This window comes from Bos grunniens, chromosome X (genome assembly GCF_055505025.1).
Source record: "Bos grunniens cultivar Pamir isolate PY7600 chromosome X, Bosgru_T2T1.0, whole genome shotgun sequence".
NCBI lineage: Eukaryota > Metazoa > Chordata > Mammalia > Artiodactyla > Bovidae > Bos > Bos grunniens.
In genome coordinates, this window is record NC_141194.1 from 58,455,708 (window position 1) to 58,476,611 (window position 20,904).

The window sequence follows — 20,904 nt, forward strand, 5'->3', positions numbered from 1 at the left end:
TTGATAAGGAGTCAAAGCCTAAGGCCCCTTTAAGGAGGAGATAAACATTCTTTCTTTTTCACATTCTTTGCTATAGATATGTAGGCCTCGTAGGCAGCAGTATCTCTTATTCAAGGACATGTCTTTTTTTTTTTTTTTTTTTAAGCTTTGGATATATGTTATGGGAGAAGGTCTGGGTAAAAACTTCCACAGCTGTAGCTCTGGGTTAACCTGTTCCTTCTGGCTAATCTTGTGCTGATGTCATCCCAGGAGGTATGTTACAGGAAAGGGTCTGGAAAAATTCTCGAAGTCTTGAGGTATCTTTTATCTAGTCTCAGCAGCTAGTTGAGAAGTGTATAACGCCTTGCTTAAAGTAGTGAGGTGGGTTCTCTCCTGCTCCCTTCTGACGTCTATGTCTGAAGCTTTTTCTGTCACTTTCACTTTAGATAAAATCTACACAATGCTCCAAGTGACTGAGACTGTCTTTGGTCCCGAGTTAAATCTTCTCCTTCGGAGACCATGAATCTGGCGGCACTGTTCACCATTCACCATTAGCTGTCACAACTCTAGAGTCAGTATTCATGTTTGTCTCATGCCAAGCACCACTCAACCTGAAGCATTATATAGACCTTCTTATCAACTTTCTATAGCCATCTAACAGAGAATATTTAAAATGTGATTTAAGGTTATCCTGTCCTATTCAAAGTGTGTAAACATTCTACTCACATGATTTGAATAGGGCAGAATCTTTGCGACCCCATGGACACTAGTTTGCAAGTCTCTGCTATTCATGGAATTTTTCAGGCATGAATACTGGAGTGGGTTGTCGTTTCCTCCTCGAGGAAGTCTTCCCAACCCATGCCTCATGCGTCTCCTGCATTGGCAGGTGGATTGTTTACCACTGGGAATGTTTGGGAAGCCCCAAACATTCTACTCAGGCAAGGTCAAATGACCTGAGAGACTTACCGTTTTCAAAGTTTTTTCCCTTGCATTGTACTTTCCTTGTCATTGAAAGGTCCACACTCTCTCTACACCGTATACTTTGTTTAGCATATAACACTTGTCAGTATTTAATATTATTAATTTCCTCAAAAATCAAAATCCATCTCATTCATTCCTCATTTCTTTCAGTGTTTAAGTTTGTTACATGCTTAGCTGGTGTCTAAAATAGAGACAAAAGCAAAGACTGGGCACACATTGCCACTTTTATCACAGAAAATGTTTTGACAGCCGCAAATGATGGGATAACCTAAGAAAATAATTACAGAAATTAAGGTGCATAGAGCACAGAGCTGGAACCAAGACGTAATTATCCAAAAACAGGAGTGATCAGTAATTATTTCAAATGGGGAAGAGGAAATGATGTTCTTAAGATTCATGGGGAAAATTCATACACAAAGTCCTCTGTTCCACCATTATCCTACGAAGGGAGCCGCAGAGAAATCATCCCTGGAGGGAAAGATACGCAGAGTGGAATTCCTGGTACAGAGTGCACTTATCCTGTGATGGGGAGTGGGAGGGGTAGGGGAAAGCCTCGTGGGTGTGGCTTTGCGTGGCGTCCAAGATGACGTCACAAACATCAGCCGTATCCAACGACACCGTGGGCTGAGCTAGTGCCAGTGGCGGCTGCGTCTGGTGAGGAAGCTTGCCCTCTGTACCCCTGAGGTAAAAGCCATGGGAGCAGTAAACAGTCAGATGCCCTCGAACAGAGTGGGGCATGCCCCAGAGGAGCCAGGTGCCCCTGAGGGGGAGGAGGAGGCCGAGGAGGTAGCAGTGGCAGTGATAGAGGAAGGGGAGGAGAGCGAAGAGGCCAGACCCACCACTAGCCAAGGGCGCCACAAGCGGAAGACAGGCCCAGAAGGGCAGCTCACAAAAGCGCCTCACAGGAAGCGAGCAAAAGACAGTTTAGAGTCCGTTTATAAGACACTTTTTCTGAGAGGAGAAGGGAGTGACGTGCAGATCCGTGCCCTGGGGAAGGAGTGGAACTTGCACAAGGTCTACTTGTGCCGGTCAGGATACTTTGCTAGCATGTTCAGTGGTGCGTGGCGTGAGACAACCATGGATACTGTAGAGTTGCAGATGCCTGACGAGAACATTGATTGTGAGGCACTGCACGAGGCTTTAGGTTCCCTGTACCGAAACTCTGTGCTCATCCCACCCGGTCGAGTGGTCCCCATGCTGGCCACAGCCAGCATGCTGCAGCTGGACAAGCTGATTCAGCAGTGCGGAGAGATAATGAAGGAGACGGTCAGTGATCAGACCGTGTGCAGCTACTACTGCTCTGCTGAGAGCTACGGACTCCAGAACATCAGGGCCATGTGTCTTCAGTGGCTGCTGGACAACCTGATGACCCAGCATAGTGAGGAGTTATTGAGAGAAGTTAGCCTGGATCTCATGAAAGAGGTCATTGCCTCTTCAGAGCTCTTCGTGATGGAGGTAGAGATGGATGTGTACACGACGCTGAAAAAGTGGATGTTCCTGCAGCTGCAGCCGACATGGAGAGGCCCCCGCAGAGACCTGCTGCCTGACGCCGACTCGTGGTTTGCCAGGTCCAGGCAGGAGTCAGAGGGCACCCCTTTCCTGGAGACCGAGCAGGGCAGAGCCTTCGTGCCAGCGTTCCAGCAGCTGCGGCTTGCCTACATGATCTGCGACCTGCCGTCAGCACGCATCATCGACCAGGATGCACTGATCCCTGCCACGTGGCTGACCCCAGTGTACAAAGAGCAGTGGCTTGCCCTCCTCCGGGCTGAGCAGACCAGAGACCTCGGGCCCGTGGATGTCTTCGTGTCCGACCTCCAGAGGACCAGCATGCGGTGCGGGGGCCAGCTCCTCAGGGATAAGCAGTGCAGCTGGCGGTGGGCAGGCTTCAACGTCGGCTGGGACTTGGTGGTGTGCTATGCCAACTGGCGCATCATTTTCAAGCGCAGCGCGCTGAACAAGTCCTGCGGTCTCGGGGTCAGCTTACTCTGGCAGAGAAAGGTCGCGTTCCGCTTGCGCCTGGCCTCCTTGGACAGGGCTGGAAGAGCCATTTTCCGGAAGGAGACAGAACTCCAGGTGCTTTCCCTGGGAAAGGATGAAGAGCTAGAGGTGGTGAATCTGGAGAACGAAGATGTGGTTTTCCCCATATATGTGACCTGTAATTTCCTGTACCTCCCCAGAGAGGGGCGTTTTCCTGAGTGAGGACTCCTGAAAACAAAATCTCAGAGAGGTGAGCAGCTCTTTTCCTGGGGTCAGGGACGACCAGCTTTGTCCAGATGCCAGCTCCTTCTGCGGGACCAACCGGACTTGCCCACCTCTGGTGGCCCACCTCTGTCAGAGTCTTTGTTGAACTGTAGCTCATAATACTTGAGATTGTTTACCTGAGCCTATGAAGAGGAGAAATTTTAAAGCCCTGCTCCCCCAACACCTTTAGACCTCATTTGTGCTGTTAAAGTGGCAACCTGTCCTCCTGGTTTACCATCCATCAATGCCCCCTCCCATCATTTCTGCAAAGTCAAAGACCAGTTGACTTTAGAGAGAACCTGTGAACCTACCTACTCTACTACTGTTGGGGAAACTCTTTTAAAATATGCATTTCCTTTAGCTTGATTAAAGGGATGTTAAAGAAACCGTTTGGTTTCTCTTTCAGTTCGCGTGTTTAGAGCCACTCTGCCCCACTCATTACCACTACTACCGCTAGCTTCCTTTGGATTGCTTCCCTTTCCCCATTCCCTGCCACTGAGCGTGTAGTACTTGGTTCCCATGATCTCTCACTCTGTGAACGCACCCAGGCTACACTGATGATCTTCTCTTTATTGGTTGTTCCTCAACATTCTTAGGTTAGTTGACTTCATATCGTATCTTGATGTTACTTTGGCTTTATTTTGACTTTCCTAGCATTTTAACCCTAGAAAGACGCCTCAAATCTTATACAACCCTATATTGGGGGTGGAGTGGAAGGCGGCAGATTGATGCTATGAGGACATCTCGGTACTAGACAGACTTTTTCTGTGGCATACAGCCATGAATTATTTATGCACCAGAATGCACTCTCTAAGCACGCTGATGGCCTTTGCCCTTCAGAAACATTTGACGTTGGAATTGTACGTGGAAAGACTCTTTCCCGCTTAAAAACAGGTCTGGTAACCTCTGGAAAGGAACGCTTTTGAATTATCATGGGAATTATTTGGCATCTGGAAGTGGCATCACGAGAAGTCCACACTAGTAATCAAAAGGGTAAGATAAAAAGTGTTTTTGTCACAAAAGGAGAAGCACACTAGTCACGATTTGAATTTGTTAGTTTCTGATTACTGTTAACTTACAAATTGTCACCATCCCATTCCCTCCATTGAGTCATTTTGAGGTCAAAGAATGGAAAACTCTATTTAAGAATCCATATAAATAATAAATACATGCTTGGAAAGAGTGTGATAAATTAATACAAGATGAACAAATTAAAAAAATAGTATACTCTATTGGTGTTTGGCAGATTCATGTTGATGTATGGCAAAACCAATACAATATTGTAAAGTAATTAGCCTCCAATTAAAATAAATAAATGTACATTTAAATTAAAAAAAAAAAAAAAACAGTCACCAGATTTAAGGCTTTACTTAGTTGAAATCAGAATTTTCCTTACTGGTGGTTTATGTTTCTCTTCCCAATTAGATTTTATCCATTGTCATTCAGTGAACAAATTACTTTTGACTTTATCCATTCATTCATTCCTTTTACTCTTTAAGGAGATTTGAAAGGCTTCCTTATCCCAAACCCACATACTAGTATTAGAGTAATATTTACGTGACAGTTACTTATATGAAATGGTTCAACCAGGAAGCTGCTGTTGCATCCTTCGATGTTTGCCCTTAATTTTGCAGCCCCCTACCCTTTCTCGTGTTCCCTTATATTCCATATACCTAACCAACTACAAACAATAGACTTCATTTTATTTGTGTTTAAAAATAACTGGGGAGAAGAGTAAGTCATGATTCAGTTGAAACGTAAAAATTATTGTTATTTTTTTTTTTTTTTGGTAAGAATTTCACTTTCTTTATATAAACTCTCTAAGCAATTTGAAATCACTTTTTCTTGAGCTGAATGCCAAGATGCCATTTCATCTAAACAGAGGTATCCTCAGTTGGGAAATTCAGAGACTACTTAGCTACAAGTGTACCTTGACTGAAAGATCTGCTTTTGTTTTCCTACCCAACGAGCTTTAAATCCTTAAATTGCTTGTTGCCGCTTACAATAGAAAGATGTTCAATAATGTACAAAGAGTGACAGCTGAAATACACTCATTTAAACATTTAAACTCTCACAAACCCTGACTGTTGCCATTTGCCAGTTTGGGCAATTTATCCAATACCTGTCTCTATTTTTTCTCTCTTTTTTTTTCTTTTCTTTTTGACTGCTCAGGATGAGGAAGAAACCTTTTCCCATGTTGATACTCATTTTGTTAGCCTCTTCGTAAGGCATGGGGAAATGGGGAGGCAGGGCGAAGTACAGTCATGGTAACGCTATAGGAAACCATCAAGCTAAATAACAGCAAAGTAAACGCCACACTAAAGGAGATGTACCCCTATGGGATACCACGTGGTCCTTGACAATGATGAGGATTTATCCCTGTCTCTGTTTTTCCCTCTCTGTATGTCTGCCGCTCTCTCTGTCATCCCCTATCTCTGTCTCCATGATGTCTGTCTGCATCCCTGTCTAATTTCTATCTACCTCTGTCTTTGTCTTCCTCAGTCTCTGTCTCAGACTGCCTATCTTCGTCACTCTCTGTCTCTGTCTTACTGTCCGTATCTTTCTGTTTCTCTCTGTTTCTGACAATCTGTTTGTGTCTGGGTCTCTATGTTTCTGTCTCTGTCTCTGTATTTCTCCAGTGCTTCTGTATCCGTCTGTATCTGCATCTCTCTGTGTCTCTTTCTCCATCCATCTGTCTTTGTCTTTCCCTTTCTGTCCCGATCTGTCTCTGTCTTTCTCCCCACCCCCAACCTTGTTTCTCTCTGACTCTCTCTCTCCCCATCACTATCTCTATGTCTGTTGGCTCTCTTTCAGTGTGCGTCTGTCTTTCTCTGTCTCTCAGTCTGTCTGTCTCTGTCTTTCTATCTGTGTCAATCAGCCTCTGCCTGTCTCCCTGTCTCTGTCTGCAACCATCATTCTTTGCCTTAGTTTGAATGGGTGTCTGTTTGTCCCTGTCTGTGCCTGGCTTCCTCTGCCTCCCTGTCTCTGTCTCCATCTATTTCTACCTGTCTCTGTCTGCCCCTTTCTGTGTATGCCTTTCTACCTGTCTCTTTTGGGGGAGGAGGTACAATTTCTGAGTCTGTCCATCTGTTGGGCTTTCTCAGCCTGCCTGACCAGCTATCTCTGTTTTTCTGTCAGGCTGTCCTGTCTCTGGCTGTTTCTACATCTGGTTCTGTTGCATCTTTTGATAGTCCATCTCTGCTTCTGCCTGTCTTAAGGAGACAGGAATGAAATGTTATTACAATTCGGTAGACAAACCCTCTTCTGTCATCTTCCCTTCCAGTGGTGTCCTAGAGATAGATGCTGTAAGAAGATAAAGCTTAGCATTCGTGTTCAAAGACACAAGAGACTTAAATAAACAATGACTTATGAAGGAGAAAGCAGTGCCCCAGGGATGGAAGTGGGATGGACACAGACAGCAGACCAGTGTAAATTATGCTACTGTGGAAAGGGTCTATATATAAACAGCACAAAGATGACACTGAAATTTCGATGAAAGATAAATCATGTGCTGGAAAAAGAAAACCATCTTTTTAAGAGGAAAATAAAAAGAAGAGGGAGTGTCCAGCCACAAGGTCTACAGGAAGGTACTTGCCAAGTCTCAGCCACAGAATTTGGACATGAAACTGCCTGGTGAGAGTTAAAATAGCAAAATTCACCTATTTTATATAAGCACATCACATCAGTTTAATCATGCGATTAAACTTAAACTTTTGAATTGGGGTCAGCAAACACACACACACACACACACACACACACACGGAAATAAGTGGATTGAAGCAGAATCCAAGGTTTTTATGTCATCACCTGTTCAGCTAGTAACATGACTTCTAAGACATTCATACACACACACACACATTTATATTTTATGAGCCCTCATGAGGTTCCACCCTTTCCTTGTCCACTCAGCTACCTGGGCCTTGATGCCCTTCCCTTTATTCAAGATAAATCTCTTGAAAGGGGTGTGTCATCTGCCCCCTGTTCTAAGGTTTACTTGCTTGACTCCAGGCACCATCTATATGTCATAGACTCTCAAATTCATAGCCCATGCACAGACCTCTTCTTTGAATCCAGACCTATAGCCAGCAGTCTGCCCCACCACTTGGAAATCTCAAAGGTGGTGCGATCTACAAAGGAACAAAATAGAACGTATAGTCCAGGCAACCAATTTTAATCTAAATGTAGATTCCTTCCTCATTTGAGTAAATAAATAGAAAGACACTGATTCTGGTAAGGAGAAAATAACCAGGATGTTAGCTGAAACTTATACTTCTTCAAGTGCTTGTGTTTCAGAAGTAAAATTTGTCTATTCATGACATTCTAAAGAAAGGTGGCAATTTTTTTTTCTAGTAGTAAGAGAATTGAAATTTACCTCATTTATTTAGACAATAGCCAATTGATATATGAACAGTCTTCGGGAATGATTTGTTCTAACAGTGCAGATGAAAGTTTGGTTTAGTCTGTGAACACGTTTTCCATGTCAGTTGCTATGATTAGATTCTGAGATCAGACACCAAAGGATAAATTTCACTCCACATGGTAGCAAACTTCAACTATCAAACTTGGTTTAAAGACTAGCAGGGTAATAAGATGCAGTGGAAGGAACAAAAACTATCTGGGCAGATTCAAGGTAAGATTTGAATACCCAAAAGGTCCTTAATTCTCTGAGCAGTATTCATCACATAAACACACTGCATTACATTGGTGATGTCTGTCAATTATTTTAAAAAATAAAAATAGTACAATGTGATGGCAAAAATAGGAATCTACAAGCAGCTGATGGTTTTGATTAGCGTGTTTGCTGTACATGGGATTTTATGAAGAGTGGTGACTCTAAGTGAATTAAAATCATCCAAGCGGTCACGAAGAGCATGTTTTGGGTGAAGGCAAGTGGCTGAATATGGTCCACCACAGGTGAGGAGACTTGCTGTAGAGGTATATTCTTAAAGATGGTAGCCCCTAGTCGTATGTGATTATTTAAATTGATTAAAATTAAATAAAATGGAAAATTCAGTCTCTCAGTCTCACTCGCAGCATTTGAAGTGCTCGATGGCTACATGTAAACCCGTGGCTACTATACTGTGCGCAGCGCAGATATGGAACATCTCTATCAGCGCAGAGAATTCTGTGAGATAGTGCTGTTCTATAATCAGTCATTCCAAGTAAAATTTACATTTCTTTCTGCTTCTGAATACATAGGTCGCCTGGATAACCTATGTGGGGGTGGGTGATGTTTGTGGGGATGGGGAGGAGTTAGAAAAACGGACATACAGAATGGTCACATTTGGATTTACAGGGTCTCATCAGGGTCTTATTTGTCTCACTGTGCTTACTGAGATGTTATGGAGGCTGGGGACAGGGCTTGAGGAAGGTTGGCAGCCACCCAAAGGAACCGTTTGTTCTGGAACCCTGTGCTTTGGAATGTGAAGAATTTGGGTCTAATCTTCTGTGGCCCATACAGCATCTGACCTGGTGGTCAGGCCATCATCTCAAACTCATTGTCCAAAACTCAACCTTTGCTTTCTTTCTCCCATTCCACGATCATGAATATCTATTTTCAATATATTTTATGGTTGGTCTTTTACTGTTCATATTATTAATATCTCCACCAGTATACTAGCCCTCTTCTCAGTCGCTAGGCCTTGAAATCGCTGGTTGAAAGGATACAAAATAAATGTCTTTGTAAACTGAAACTTACATTAGAAATAATAGCATGTGGGGTTATTGTAAATACATTTAGATACAAATACGTAAATACATAAATCAAATACATTTGAGTCTTCTGCTTTGCTTTGCCATCAGGTTTAACGTGATATGATATTTCGATGCCTCCCAGCTTAAGACCAGCAGGAACACATTTGTAGTTGAACAATTTGAGTTTATTATTCTTTGCAGTGAAGGAGAACATACACAGTGAAGGAACTGTGGGCCACACAAGTACGTGGGTGATAGAAAAGGGATGTTAAGAGATTTGGGCTTGGGACTTCCCTGCTGGTCCGGTGGATGAGCCTTTGCCTTCCAAAGTAGGTGGTGTGGGTTCGCTCCCTGGTTGGGGAAACTAAGGTCCCACATGTCTTGTGGCCAAAAACCAAAACATAAAAGAAAACAAACAAACAAAACAAACAAAAAAAAAAAAAACAGAAGCAATATGGTAACAAATTGAATAAAGACTAAATAAAGGGACCACCTCAAAAAAAAATTAAAGAAAAAAAGAGGTGGGCTTGTTTTAGGTGATTTGGGTGAATTTTTAAAGAAGCAGAGCTCTGATCTGGATTGGATACTGTCAGAAAGACAGGGAATTCCTATGACAGTATCTTAATAAACCTTTTCTATAGAGAGAATAGATTAGAGTGAGGTTAAAGCTACAATTGCTGAAAACAAGCAAAGAAACAAAGCAAAGGGGAAAACAAAACCCCCAAACTAGCAGTCACTCATACTAGCTAGGAGAGGGATATACGGTGATTTGTACAGTGATTTTGCTTTTGTCTGTGCTAAGGAACAAAAAAATCATGAAGTGGCCTTTGTTTTGTCTCACTTTATCATGATCTCAGAGTGACAAGATCTCATGATCTCACCTGAAGTTGGCATTCCCTGAGATTTTTTTCAATGTCTAATGGGAGAATAACATGTCCTAGCCTGGATGTCAAGAGATACTTTTTAGTACCCCCTTCTGGCCACAAGCCATTAACCCATGTTATCTAGATTATCAACATTGCTCTGATTTTGATGATCAGGAATTTGTTTAGAGAATGTAGTCTGTAGTAGGACATGGATTGGTCTCTCCTGCTCCTTTTGCAGTAGAATGCATCATTGAATACTCTGGTGTGACACGGGCTGTGCAATAGCATTTAAGACTCCAGACAGGATGCATTGGCCAACTGCAAAACAAGTAATCAAACGAAACACAATGATTATTAGTCCTTGAAACAGGACTTGAAGTCAAGGGCTTGGATTATAAAAACCAGGCAATGAATCCAGCTGGGTTCACCTTTGAGCACCACATGACTTTTGTTAGAATCAAAGACAAGTTTTGGACCACCCTTGCTAGTTATGATTTTCCCTAATGTGAGAATAGCAAGTCACAAAGCCTATATGAATAGGGAGTCAGTTATTCTTCGTGTGTGTGTGTGTGTGTGTGAGAGAGAGAGAGAGAGAGAGTCGCTCAGTCATGTCTGACTCTTTGCAACCCCATGGACTATAGCCCAGGAGGCTCCTCTGTCCATGGTATTCTTCAGGCAAGAATACTGGAGTGGGTTGCCATTCCCTTCTCCAGGGGATCTTCCCGACCCAGGGACCGAACCCGGGTCTCCTGCATTGCAGGCAGATTCTTTACCATCTGAGCCACCAGAGAAGCCCTTCCTGGTGAGTTTTTAAAAGAAATTGGTTTGACTGTTACTGGATAATCCCCTCTCTCTAACCCCTCCCCCCTCCCCCACCCGTTTCTGGGAAACAAGATCTGCTGGAATGTGTAGTTTAACATATCACGGAGTCTCAACAATTATCCTGAACACACAAGATAAGTTAGCGTATGCCATATGGGTGTTATATAAGATGTTACATAACAAATAGTACCTCATTGTGGCACGGCCTCTATCAGGAGAATAAGCATCATTTGTTACAACTAGAGACAGCCGATTTTGTGTTCCTCAAGGTAAGTGATGTATTTAGCAGAACTTCCCTCGTGTGGCTCAGCTGGTAAAGCCAGCCGATTTTGTGTTCCTCAAGGTAAGTGATGTATTTAGCAGAACTTCCCTCGTGTGGCTCAGCTGGTAAAGAATCCACGTGCGGTGGAGGAGACCTGGGTTCGATCCCTGGGTTGGGAAGATCCCCTGGAGAAGGGAAAGGCTACCCTGTCCAGTATTCTGGCCTGGAGAATTCCACGGACTGTATAGTCCATGGGGTCGCAAACAGTCGAACACGACTGAGTGACTTTCACTTTCAACCAGTTTCACAAAGCAGGCTGACTATCATGAACAAATGGAATATCTTGAGCAAATTTGACTCTCAGGGTCAGGGTGGCTCCAATAATGGAGCCTACTCTTGATTGAGTGGGACTCACCGACAGGGCGCAGGAATGGCCGAGAGGAGCTACCCCGCGTCTCAGGTAAGGGGCGGTGGCCGGGAGGAGAAATCCCAAGCCCGAGGCCAGGGGCGGCGGCCGGGAGGACCGACCCCACATCCAAGGAGCCGTGGCTGCCTGGGCACAGGAGGCCTAGAGGAGCTATCCCACGTTGAAGGTCAGGAAGGGCGGCGGTGAGGAGATACCCCTCGTCCAAGGTAAGGAACGGCGGCTGGGCTTTGCTGGAGCAGCCGTGAAGAGATAACCCACGCCCAAGGTAAGAGAAGCCCAAGTAAGACGGTAGGTGGTGCAAGAGGGCATCAGAGGGCAGACACACTGAAACTGTACTCACAGAAAACTAGTCAATCTAATCACACTAGGACAACAGCCTTTTCTAACTCAATGAAACTAAGCCATGCCCATGGGACAACCCAAGACGGGTGGGTCATGGTGGAGAGGTCTGACAGAATGTGGTCCACTGGAGAAGGGAATGGCAAACCACTTCAGTATTCTTGCCTTGACAACCCCATGAGCAGTATGAAAAGGCAAAAGGAGAGGATACTGAAAGAGGAACTCCCCAGGTCAGTAGGTGCCCAATATGCTACTGGAGATCAGTGGAGAAATAACTCCAGAAAGAATGAAGGAATGGAGCCAAAGCAAAAACAATACCCAGCTGTGGATGTGACTGGTGATAGAAGCAAGGTCCGATGCTGTAAAGAGCAATATTGCATAGGAACCTGGAATGTCAGGTCCATGAATCAAGGCAAATTGGACGTAGTCAAACAAGAGATGGCAAGAGTGAATGTCGACATTCTTGGAATCAGCGAACTCAAATGGACTGGAATGGGTGAATTTAACTCAGGTGACCATTATATCTACTACTGTGGGCAGGAATCCCTCAGAAGAAATGGAGTAGCCGTCATGGTCAACAAAAGAGTCTGAAATGCAGTACTTGGATGCAATCTCAAAAACGACAGAATGATCTCTGTTCGTTTCCAAGGCAAACCATTCAATATCTCAGTAATCCAAGTCTATGGCCCAACCAGTAAGGCTGAAGAAGCTGAAGTTGAACGGTTCTATGAAGACCTACCAGGCCTTTTAGAACTAACACCCAAAAAAGATGTCCTTTTCATTATAGGGGACTGAATGCAAAAGTAGGAAATCAAGAAACACCTGGAGTAACAGGCAAATTTGGCCTTGGAATACGGAATGAAGCAGGACAAAGACTAATAGAGTTTTGCCAAGAAAATGCACTGGTCATAACAAATACCCTCTTCCAATAACACAAGAGAAGACTCTACACATGGACATCAACAGATGGTCCACACCAAAATCAGACTGATTATATTCTTTGCAGCCAAAGATGGAGAAGCTCTACACAGTCAGCAAAAACAAGACCAGGAGCTGACTGTGGCTCAGATCATGAACTCCTTATTGCCAAAATCAGACTTTAATTGAAGAAAGTAGGGAAAACCTCTAGACCATTCAGGTATGACCTAAATCAAATCCCTTATGATTATACAGTGGAAGTGAGAAACAGATTTAAGGGCCTAGATCTGATAGATAAGAGTGCCTGATGAACTATGGAATGAGGTTCGTGACATTGTACAGGAGACAGGGATCAAACCATCCCCATGGAAAAGAAATGCAAAAAAGCAAAATGGCTGTCTGGGGAGGCCTTACAAATAGCTGTGAAAAGAAGAGAAGGGAAAAGCAAAGGAGTAAAGGAAGGATATAAGCATCTGAATGCAGAGTTCCAAAGAATAGCAAGAAGAGATAAGAAAGCCTTCCTCAGCGATCAATGCAAAGAAATAGAGGAAAACAACAGAATGGGAAAGAGTAGAGATCTCTTCAAGAAAACAAGAGATACCAAGGGAACATTTCATGCAAAGATGGGCTCGAGAAAGGACAGAAATGGTATGGGCCTAACAGAAGCAGAAGATATTCAGGAGAGGTGGCAAGTATACACGGAAGAACTGTACAAAAAAGATCTTCACGAGCCAGATAATCACGATGGTGTGATCACTGACCTAGAGCCAGACATCCTGGAATGTGAAGTCAAGTGGGCCTTAGAAAGCATCACTACGAACAAAGCTAGTGGAGGTGATGGAACTCCAGTGGAGCTATCTCAAATCCTGAAAGATGATGCTGTGAAAGTGCTGGGCTCAATATGCCAGCAGATTTGGAAACTCAGCAGTGGCCACAGGACTGGAAAAGGTCAGTTTTCATTCCAATCCCAAAGAAAGACAATGCCAAAGAATGCTCAAACTACCACACAAGTGCACTCATCTCACATGCTAGTAAAGTAATGCTCAACACTCTCCAAGCCAGGCTTCAGCAATACGTAAACCGTGAACTTCCAGATGTTCAAGCTGGTTTTAGAAAAGGCAGAGGAACCAGAGATCAAATTGCCAACATCCGCTGGATCATGGAAAAAGCAAGAGAGTTCCAGAAAAACATCTATTTCTGCTTTATTGACTATGCCAAAGCCTTTGACTGTGTGGATCACAATAAACTGTGGAAAATTCTGAAAGAGATGGGAATAGCAGACCACCTGACCTGCCTCTGGAGAAATCTGTATGCAGGTCAGGAAGCAACAGTTCGAACTGGACATGGAACAACAGACTGGTTCCAAAGATGAAAAAGAGTACGTCAAGGCTGTTTATTGCCACCCTGCTTATTTACCTTCTATGCAGAGTACATCATGAGAAACGCTGGACTGGAAGAACACAAGCTGGAATCAAGATTGCCGGGAGAAATATCAATAACCTCAGATATGTAGATGACACCACCCTTATGGCAGACAGTGAAGAGGAACTAAAAAGCCTCTTGATGAAAGAGAAAGTGGAGAGTGAAAAAGTTGGCTTAAAGCTCAACATTCAGAAAACGAAGATCATGGCGTCCGGTCCCATCGCTTCATGGGAAATCGATGGGGAAACAGTGGAACAGTGTCAGACTTTATCTTTTTGGGCTCGAAAATCACTGCAGATGGTGACTGAAGCCATGAAACTAAAAGACGCTTGCTCCTTGACAGGAAAGCTATGACCAACCTAGATAGCAGATTCAAAAGCAGAGATACTACTTTGCCAACAGAGGTTCGTCTAGTCAAGGCTATAGTTTTTCCTGTGGTCATGTATGGATGTGAGAGTTGGACTGTGAAGAAGGCTGAGTGCCGAAGAATTGATGCTTTTGAACTGTGGTGTTGGAGAAGCCTCTTGAGAGTCCCTTGGACTGCAAGGAGATCCAACCAGTCCATTCTGAAGGAGATCAGCCCTGGGATTTCTTTGGAAGGAATGATGCTAAAGCTGAAACTCCAGTACTTTGGCCACCTCATGCGAAGAGTTGACTCATTGGAAAAGACTCTGAGGCTGGGAGGGATTGCGGGCAGGAGGAGAAGGGGACGACAGAGGATGAGATGGCTGGATGGCATCACTGACTCGATGGACGTGAGTCTGGGTGAACTCCGGGGTTGGTGATGGACAGGGAGGCCTGGCGTGCTGCGATTCGTGGGGTTGCAAAGAGTTGGACACGACTGAGCAATTGATCTGATCTGATCTGATCTGAAAGTCATTTAGCAAACGAAATCAGATGACATGGATATGTCACTGGGCTATACTTAATAGAAGTTCTTGATTGAAGTTCTTCCTGATGATTCTACTATTACTTCTAACGATATTGTTTTCTATACTGCCTGCTTCAAGAAGTGTTGTACCTTACATTATCAAGTGTGTGACTGAGCCACTGATATAATGATGGTGTGCAGCTCCATATGAAATCCATAAGTATAATGGTGTGACTCTGTATATAAGAAGCAACAAGACAGAATATTTTCCTGGACCAAGAGACTAGTAAGACAGGTGTGGTCCAGAGACTTTTGTTACTCACAGGGCCTAGTCCGGTAATAACACACTGAGTGGCCTATCAGTGAGATCTTTGGCAGACCTGCGAATGAACCCTCCCAGCACCATGGAACAAGATGGTAATGAAATGCTCTGCAAACCATGGTCAAACTCATGGCCATAAAAGGGCCCTGCTCTGGCAACTGGCACTTGCTATCTGCCTCTACAAAGATTAACTCATGGACACTACAGCTGCTGACCTTCAACGTCCCCTGAAAGGAGTTCAGGGTGAAAATCAGAAATTAGGCACTCGCTCTGTGTTCTGGAAAAATGGACAAAACAGGCCTTTGGATAGTTAGAGATTTTCAGGTAAAGATTTTCTTGAGCCCAAATTCTTGCATCTTCTCATACCTAGAAAAGCACCTAAATTGTTAATGGGGACAACTATTTTGGCTTTTACAGTAATACCACAGTAAGAAGCCAAGGCCTACCTGGACAAACTTTGACAACTGGCTACCTCAAGCACCTGTCTACGCTGGGTTATAGACTCATTCACCTGAAAAGAAATTATAAGATTTATTTTGTCTGTTAAATTTCAGGTTTTCATTCTTTCAACTACTTCTAACTGGGTTTTTTATACCTACATTCAAAATGTATATGAATATGCCAGATGGCTCCATTCTTATAAATAGGGCAGCCCAAGTGTTGACTCTACCCAGACCAGGATCAAAGTTACTATCAAATGTAACCTGATTCTTGCAGGTTATTCTTGGACTGCTGATTACAGTAATTCATCTACTGATATTTGGTCTCTGCCTTTTAATCTACTTATCTAGTTTGTTCTTTCTAAAGGATACAATGGCTTCCCAGACAAAGTAACAGTGATGCAGAGATTCTGGCCACTCTTCAAAATGGACTCCCCTGATGTTCCACCATGGTTACAGATACAATCTTGGTTTACAAGCTCTCCTTTGTGAAAAACTATCTTGACTACAATCATTGTAATCATTCTGTTTTTTGCTGTTTGCTCCTTACATATATAACTGTGTATTTACTACTTGGGGCCCTTGGATCAGAAACCCTAAGTAAAAGGGTAAGGAGAATATGTTGCTTCAACCACTTAGGGTCAGTGCCCCTCACCTGCAGGAAGCAGTTACTGACAGATTTCTCTGCCCCTTTCCCCTCAGCAACAATATTCTCCTAAAATAAAAAGGGGGAAATGAGAGAGTTAACTTAGGCAGGTTGATAAGGAGTCAAAGCCTAAGGCCCCTTTAAGGAGGAGATAAACATTCTTTCTTTTTCACATTCTTTGCTATAGATATGTAGGCCTCGTAGGCAGCAGTATCTCTTATTCAAGGACATGTCTTTTTTTTTTTTTTTTTTTTTTAAGCTTTGGATATATGTTATGGGAGAAGGTCTGGGTAAAAACTTCCACAGCTGTAGCTCTGGGTTAACCTGTTCCTTCTGGCTAATCTCGTGCTGATGTCATCCCAGGAGGTATGTTACAGGAAAGGGTCTGGAAAAATTCTCGAAGTCTTGAGGTATCTTTTATCTAGTCTCAGCAGCTAGTTGAGAAGTGTATAACGCCTTGCTTAAAGTAGTGAGGTGGGTTCTCTCCTGCTCCCTTCTGACGTCTATGTCTGAAGCTTTTTCTGTCACTTTCACTTTAGATAAAATCTACACAATGCTCCAAGTGACTGAGACTGTCTTTGGTCCCGAGTTAAATCTTCTCCTTCGGAGACCATGAATCTGGCGGCACTGTTCACCATTCACCATTAGCTGTCACAACTCTAGAGTCAGTATTCATGTTTGTCTCATGCCAAGCACCACTCAACCTGAAGCATTATATAGACCTTCTTATCAACTTTCTATAGCCATCTAACAGAGAATATTTAAAATGTGATTTAAGGTTATCCTGTCCTATTCAAAGTGTGTAAACATTCTACTCACATGATTTGAATAGGGCAGAATCTTTGCGACCCCATGGACACTAGTTTGCAAGTCTCTGCTATTCATGGAATTTTTCAGGCATGAATACTGGAGTGGGTTGTCGTTTCCTCCTCGAGGAAGTCTTCCCAACCCATGCCTCATGCGTCTCCTGCATTGGCAGGTGGATTGTTTACCACTGGGAATGTTTGGGAAGCCCCAAACATTCTACTCAGGCAAGGTCAAATGACCTGAGAGACTTACCGTTTTCAAAGTTTTTTCCCTTGCATTGTACTTTCCTTGTCATTGAAAGGTCCACACTCTCTCTACACCGTATACTTTGTTTAGCATATAACACTTGTCAGTATTTAATATTATTAATTTCCTCAAAAATCAAAATCCATCTCATTCATTCCTCATTTCTTTCAGTGTTTAAGTTTGTTACATGCTTAGCTGGTGTCTAAAATAGAGACAAAAGCAAAGACTGGGCACACATTGCCACTTTTATCACAGAAAATGTTTTGACAGCCGCAAATGATGGGATAACCTAAGAAAATAATTACAGAAATTAAGGTGCATAGAGCACAGAGCTGGAACCAAGACGTAATTATCCAAAAACAGGAGTGATCAGTAATTATTTCAAATGGGGAAGAGGAAATGATGTTCTTAAGATTCATGGGGAAAATTCATACACAAAGTCCTCTGTTCCACCATTATCCTACGAAGGGAGCCGCAGAGAAATCATCCCTGGAGGGAAAGATACACAGAGTGGAATTCCTGGTACAGAGTGCACTTATCCTGTGATGGGGAGTGGGAGGGGTAGGGGAAAGCCTCGTGGGTGTGGCTTTGTGTGGCGTCCAAGATGACGTCACAAACATCAGCCGTATCCAACGACACCGTGGGCTGAGCTAGTGCCAGTGGCGGCTGCGTCTGGTGAGGAAGCTTGCCCTCTGTACCCCTGAGGTAAAAGCCATGGGAGCAGTAAACAGTCAGATGCCCTCGAACAGAGTGGGGCATGCCCCAGAGGAGCCAGGTGCCCCTGAGGGGGAGGAGGAGGCCGAGGAGGTAGCAGTGGCAGTGATAGAGGAAGGGGAGGAGAGCGAAGAGGCCAGACCCACCACTAGCCAAGGGCGCCACAAGCGGAAGACAGGCCCAGAAGGGCAGCTCACAAAAGCGCCTCACAGGAAGCGAGCAAAAGACAGTTTAGAGTCCGTTTATAAGACACTTTTTCTGAGAGGAGAAGGGAGTGACGTGCAGATCCGTGCCCTGGGGAAGGAGTGGAACTTGCACAAGGTCTACTTGTGCCGGTCAGGATACTTTGCTAGCATGTTCAGTGGTGCGTGGCGTGAGACAACCATGGATACTGTAGAGTTGCAGATGCCTGACGAGAACATTGATTGTGAGGCACTGCACGAGGCTTTAGGTTCCCTGTACCGAAACTCTGTGCTCATCCCACCCGGTCGAGTGGTCCCCATGCTGGCCACAGCCAGCATGCTGCAGCTGGACAAGCTGATTCAGCAGTGCGGAGAGATAATGAAGGAGACGGTCAGTGATCAGACCGTGTGCAGCTACTACTGCTCTGCTGAGAGCTACGGACTCCAGAACATCAGGGCCATGTGTCTTCAGTGGCTGCTGGACAACCTGATGACCCAGCATAGTGAGGAGTTATTGAGAGAAGTTAGCCTGGATCTCATGAAAGAGGTCATTGCCTCTTCAGAGCTCTTCGTGATGGAGGTAGAGATGGATGTGTACACGACGCTGAAAAAGTGGATGTTCCTGCAGCTGCAGCCGACATGGAGAGGCCCCCGCAGAGACCTGCTGCCTGACGCCGACTCGTGGTTTGCCAGGTCCAGGCAGGAGTCAGAGGGCACCCCTTTCCTGGAGACCGAGCAGGGCAGAGCCTTCGTGCCAGCGTTCCAGCAGCTGCGGCTTGCCTACATGATCTGCGACCTGCCGTCAGCACGCATCATCGACCAGGATGCACTGATCCCTGCCACGTGGCTGACCCCAGTGTACAAAGAGCAGTGGCTTGCCCTCCTCCGGGCTGAGCAGACCAGAGACCTCGGGCCCGTGGATGTCTTCGTGTCCGACCTCCAGAGGACCAGCATGCGGTGCGGGGGCCAGCTCCTCAGGGATAAGCAGTGCAGCTGGCGGTGGGCAGGCTTCAACGTCGGCTGGGACTTGGTGGTGTGCTATGCCAACCGGCGCATCATTTTCAAGCGCAGCGCGCTGAACAAGTCCTGCGGTCTCGGGGTCAGCTTACTCTGGCAGAGAAAGGTCGCGTTCCGCTTGCGCCTGGCCTCCTTGGACAGGGCTGGAAGAGCCATTTTCCGGAAGGAGACAGAACTCCAGGTGCTTTCCCTGGGAAAGGATGAAGAGCTAGAGGTGGTGAATCTGGAGAACGAAGATGTGGTTTTCCCCATATATGTGACCTGTAATTTCCTGTACCTCCCCAGAGAGGGGCGTTTTCCTGAGTGAGGACTCCTGAAAACAAAATCTCAGAGAGGTGAGCAGCTCTTTTCCTGGGGTCAGGGACGACCAGCTTTGTCCAGATGCCAGCTCCTTCTGCGGGACCAACCGGACTTGCCCACCTCTGGTGGCCCACCTCTGTCAGAGTCTTTGTTGAACTGTAGCTCATAATACTTGAGATTGTTTACCTGAGCCTATGAAGAGGAGAAATTTTAAAGCCCTGCTCCCCCAACACCTTTAGACCTCATTTGTGCTGTTAAAGTGGCAACCTGTCCTCCTGGTTTACCATCCATCAATGCCCCCTCCCATCATTTCTGCAAAGTCAAAGACCAGTTGACTTTAGAGAGAACCTGTGAACCTACCTACTCTACTACTGTTGGGGAAACTCTTTTAAAATATGCATTTCCTTTAGCTTGATTAAAGGGATGTTAAAGAAACCGTTTGGTTTCTCTTTCAGTTCGCGTGTTTAGAGCCACTCTGCCCCACTCATTACCACTACTACCGCTAGCTTCCTTTGGATTGCTTCCCTTTCCCCATTCCCTGCCACTGAGCGTGTAGTACTTGGTTCCCATGATCTCTCACTCTGTGAACGCACCCAGGCTACACTGATGATCTTCTCTTTATTGGTTGTTCCTCAACATTCTTAGGTTAGTTGACTTCATATCGTATCTTGATGTTACTTTGGCTTTATTTTGACTTTCCTAGCATTTTAACCCTAGAAAGACGCCTCAAATCTTATACAACCCTATGTTGGGGGTGGAGTGGAAGGCGGCAGATTGATGCTATGAGGACATCTCGGTACTAGACAGACTTTTTCTGTGGCATACAGCCATGAATTATTTATGCACCAGAATGCACTCTCTAAGCACGCTGATGGCCTTTGCCCTTCAGAAACATTTGACGTTGGAATTGTACGTGGAAAGACTCTTTCCCGCTTAAAAACAGGTCTGGTAACCTCTGGAAAGGAACGCTTTTGAATTATAATGGGAATTATTTGGCATCTGTATGTGGCATCACGAGAAGTCCACACTAGTAATCAAAAGGGTAAGATAAAAAGTGTTTTTGTCACAAAAGGAGAAGCACACTAGTCACGATTTGAATTTGTTAGTTTCTGATTACTGTTAACTTACAAATTGTCACCATCCCATTCCCTCCATTGAGTCATTTTGAGGTCAAAGAATGGAAAACTCTATTTAAGAATCCATATAAATAATAAATACATGCTTGGAAAGAGTGTGATAAATTAATACAAGATGAACAAATAAACCATAACCTTGACTAGATGGACCTTTGTTGGCAAAGTAATGTCTCTGCTTTTCAATATGCTATCTAGGTTGGTTATAACTTTCCTACCAAGGAGCAAGCGTCTTTTAATTTCATGGCTGCAGTCACCATCTGCAATGATTTTGG

The 20,904-nt window shown here is 44.5% G+C and overlaps 2 protein-coding genes across 2 annotated transcripts; both read left to right on the plus strand.

Moving 5' to 3' along the window:
• The first annotated feature begins 2,037 nt into the window (after window positions 1-2,037).
• LOC147340534 (germ cell-less protein-like 1) lies at window positions 2,038-3,658 on the plus strand. Its single transcript, XM_086387125.1, has 2 exons — window positions 2,038-3,033; window positions 3,608-3,658. Exons 1-2 carry the CDS (start codon window positions 2,038-2,040, stop codon window positions 3,656-3,658), a joined length of 1,047 nt encoding a protein of 348 aa, XP_086243251.1.
• An 11,544-nt stretch (window positions 3,659-15,202) lies between these two features.
• Window positions 15,203-19,931, plus strand: LOC147340535 (germ cell-less protein-like 1). The gene has a single exon (XM_086388320.1). It carries the CDS (start codon window positions 17,998-18,000, stop codon window positions 19,501-19,503), a length of 1,506 nt encoding a protein of 501 aa, XP_086244446.1. The 5' UTR covers window positions 15,203-17,997; the 3' UTR covers window positions 19,504-19,931.
• Window positions 19,932-20,904: the final 973 nt, after the last annotated feature.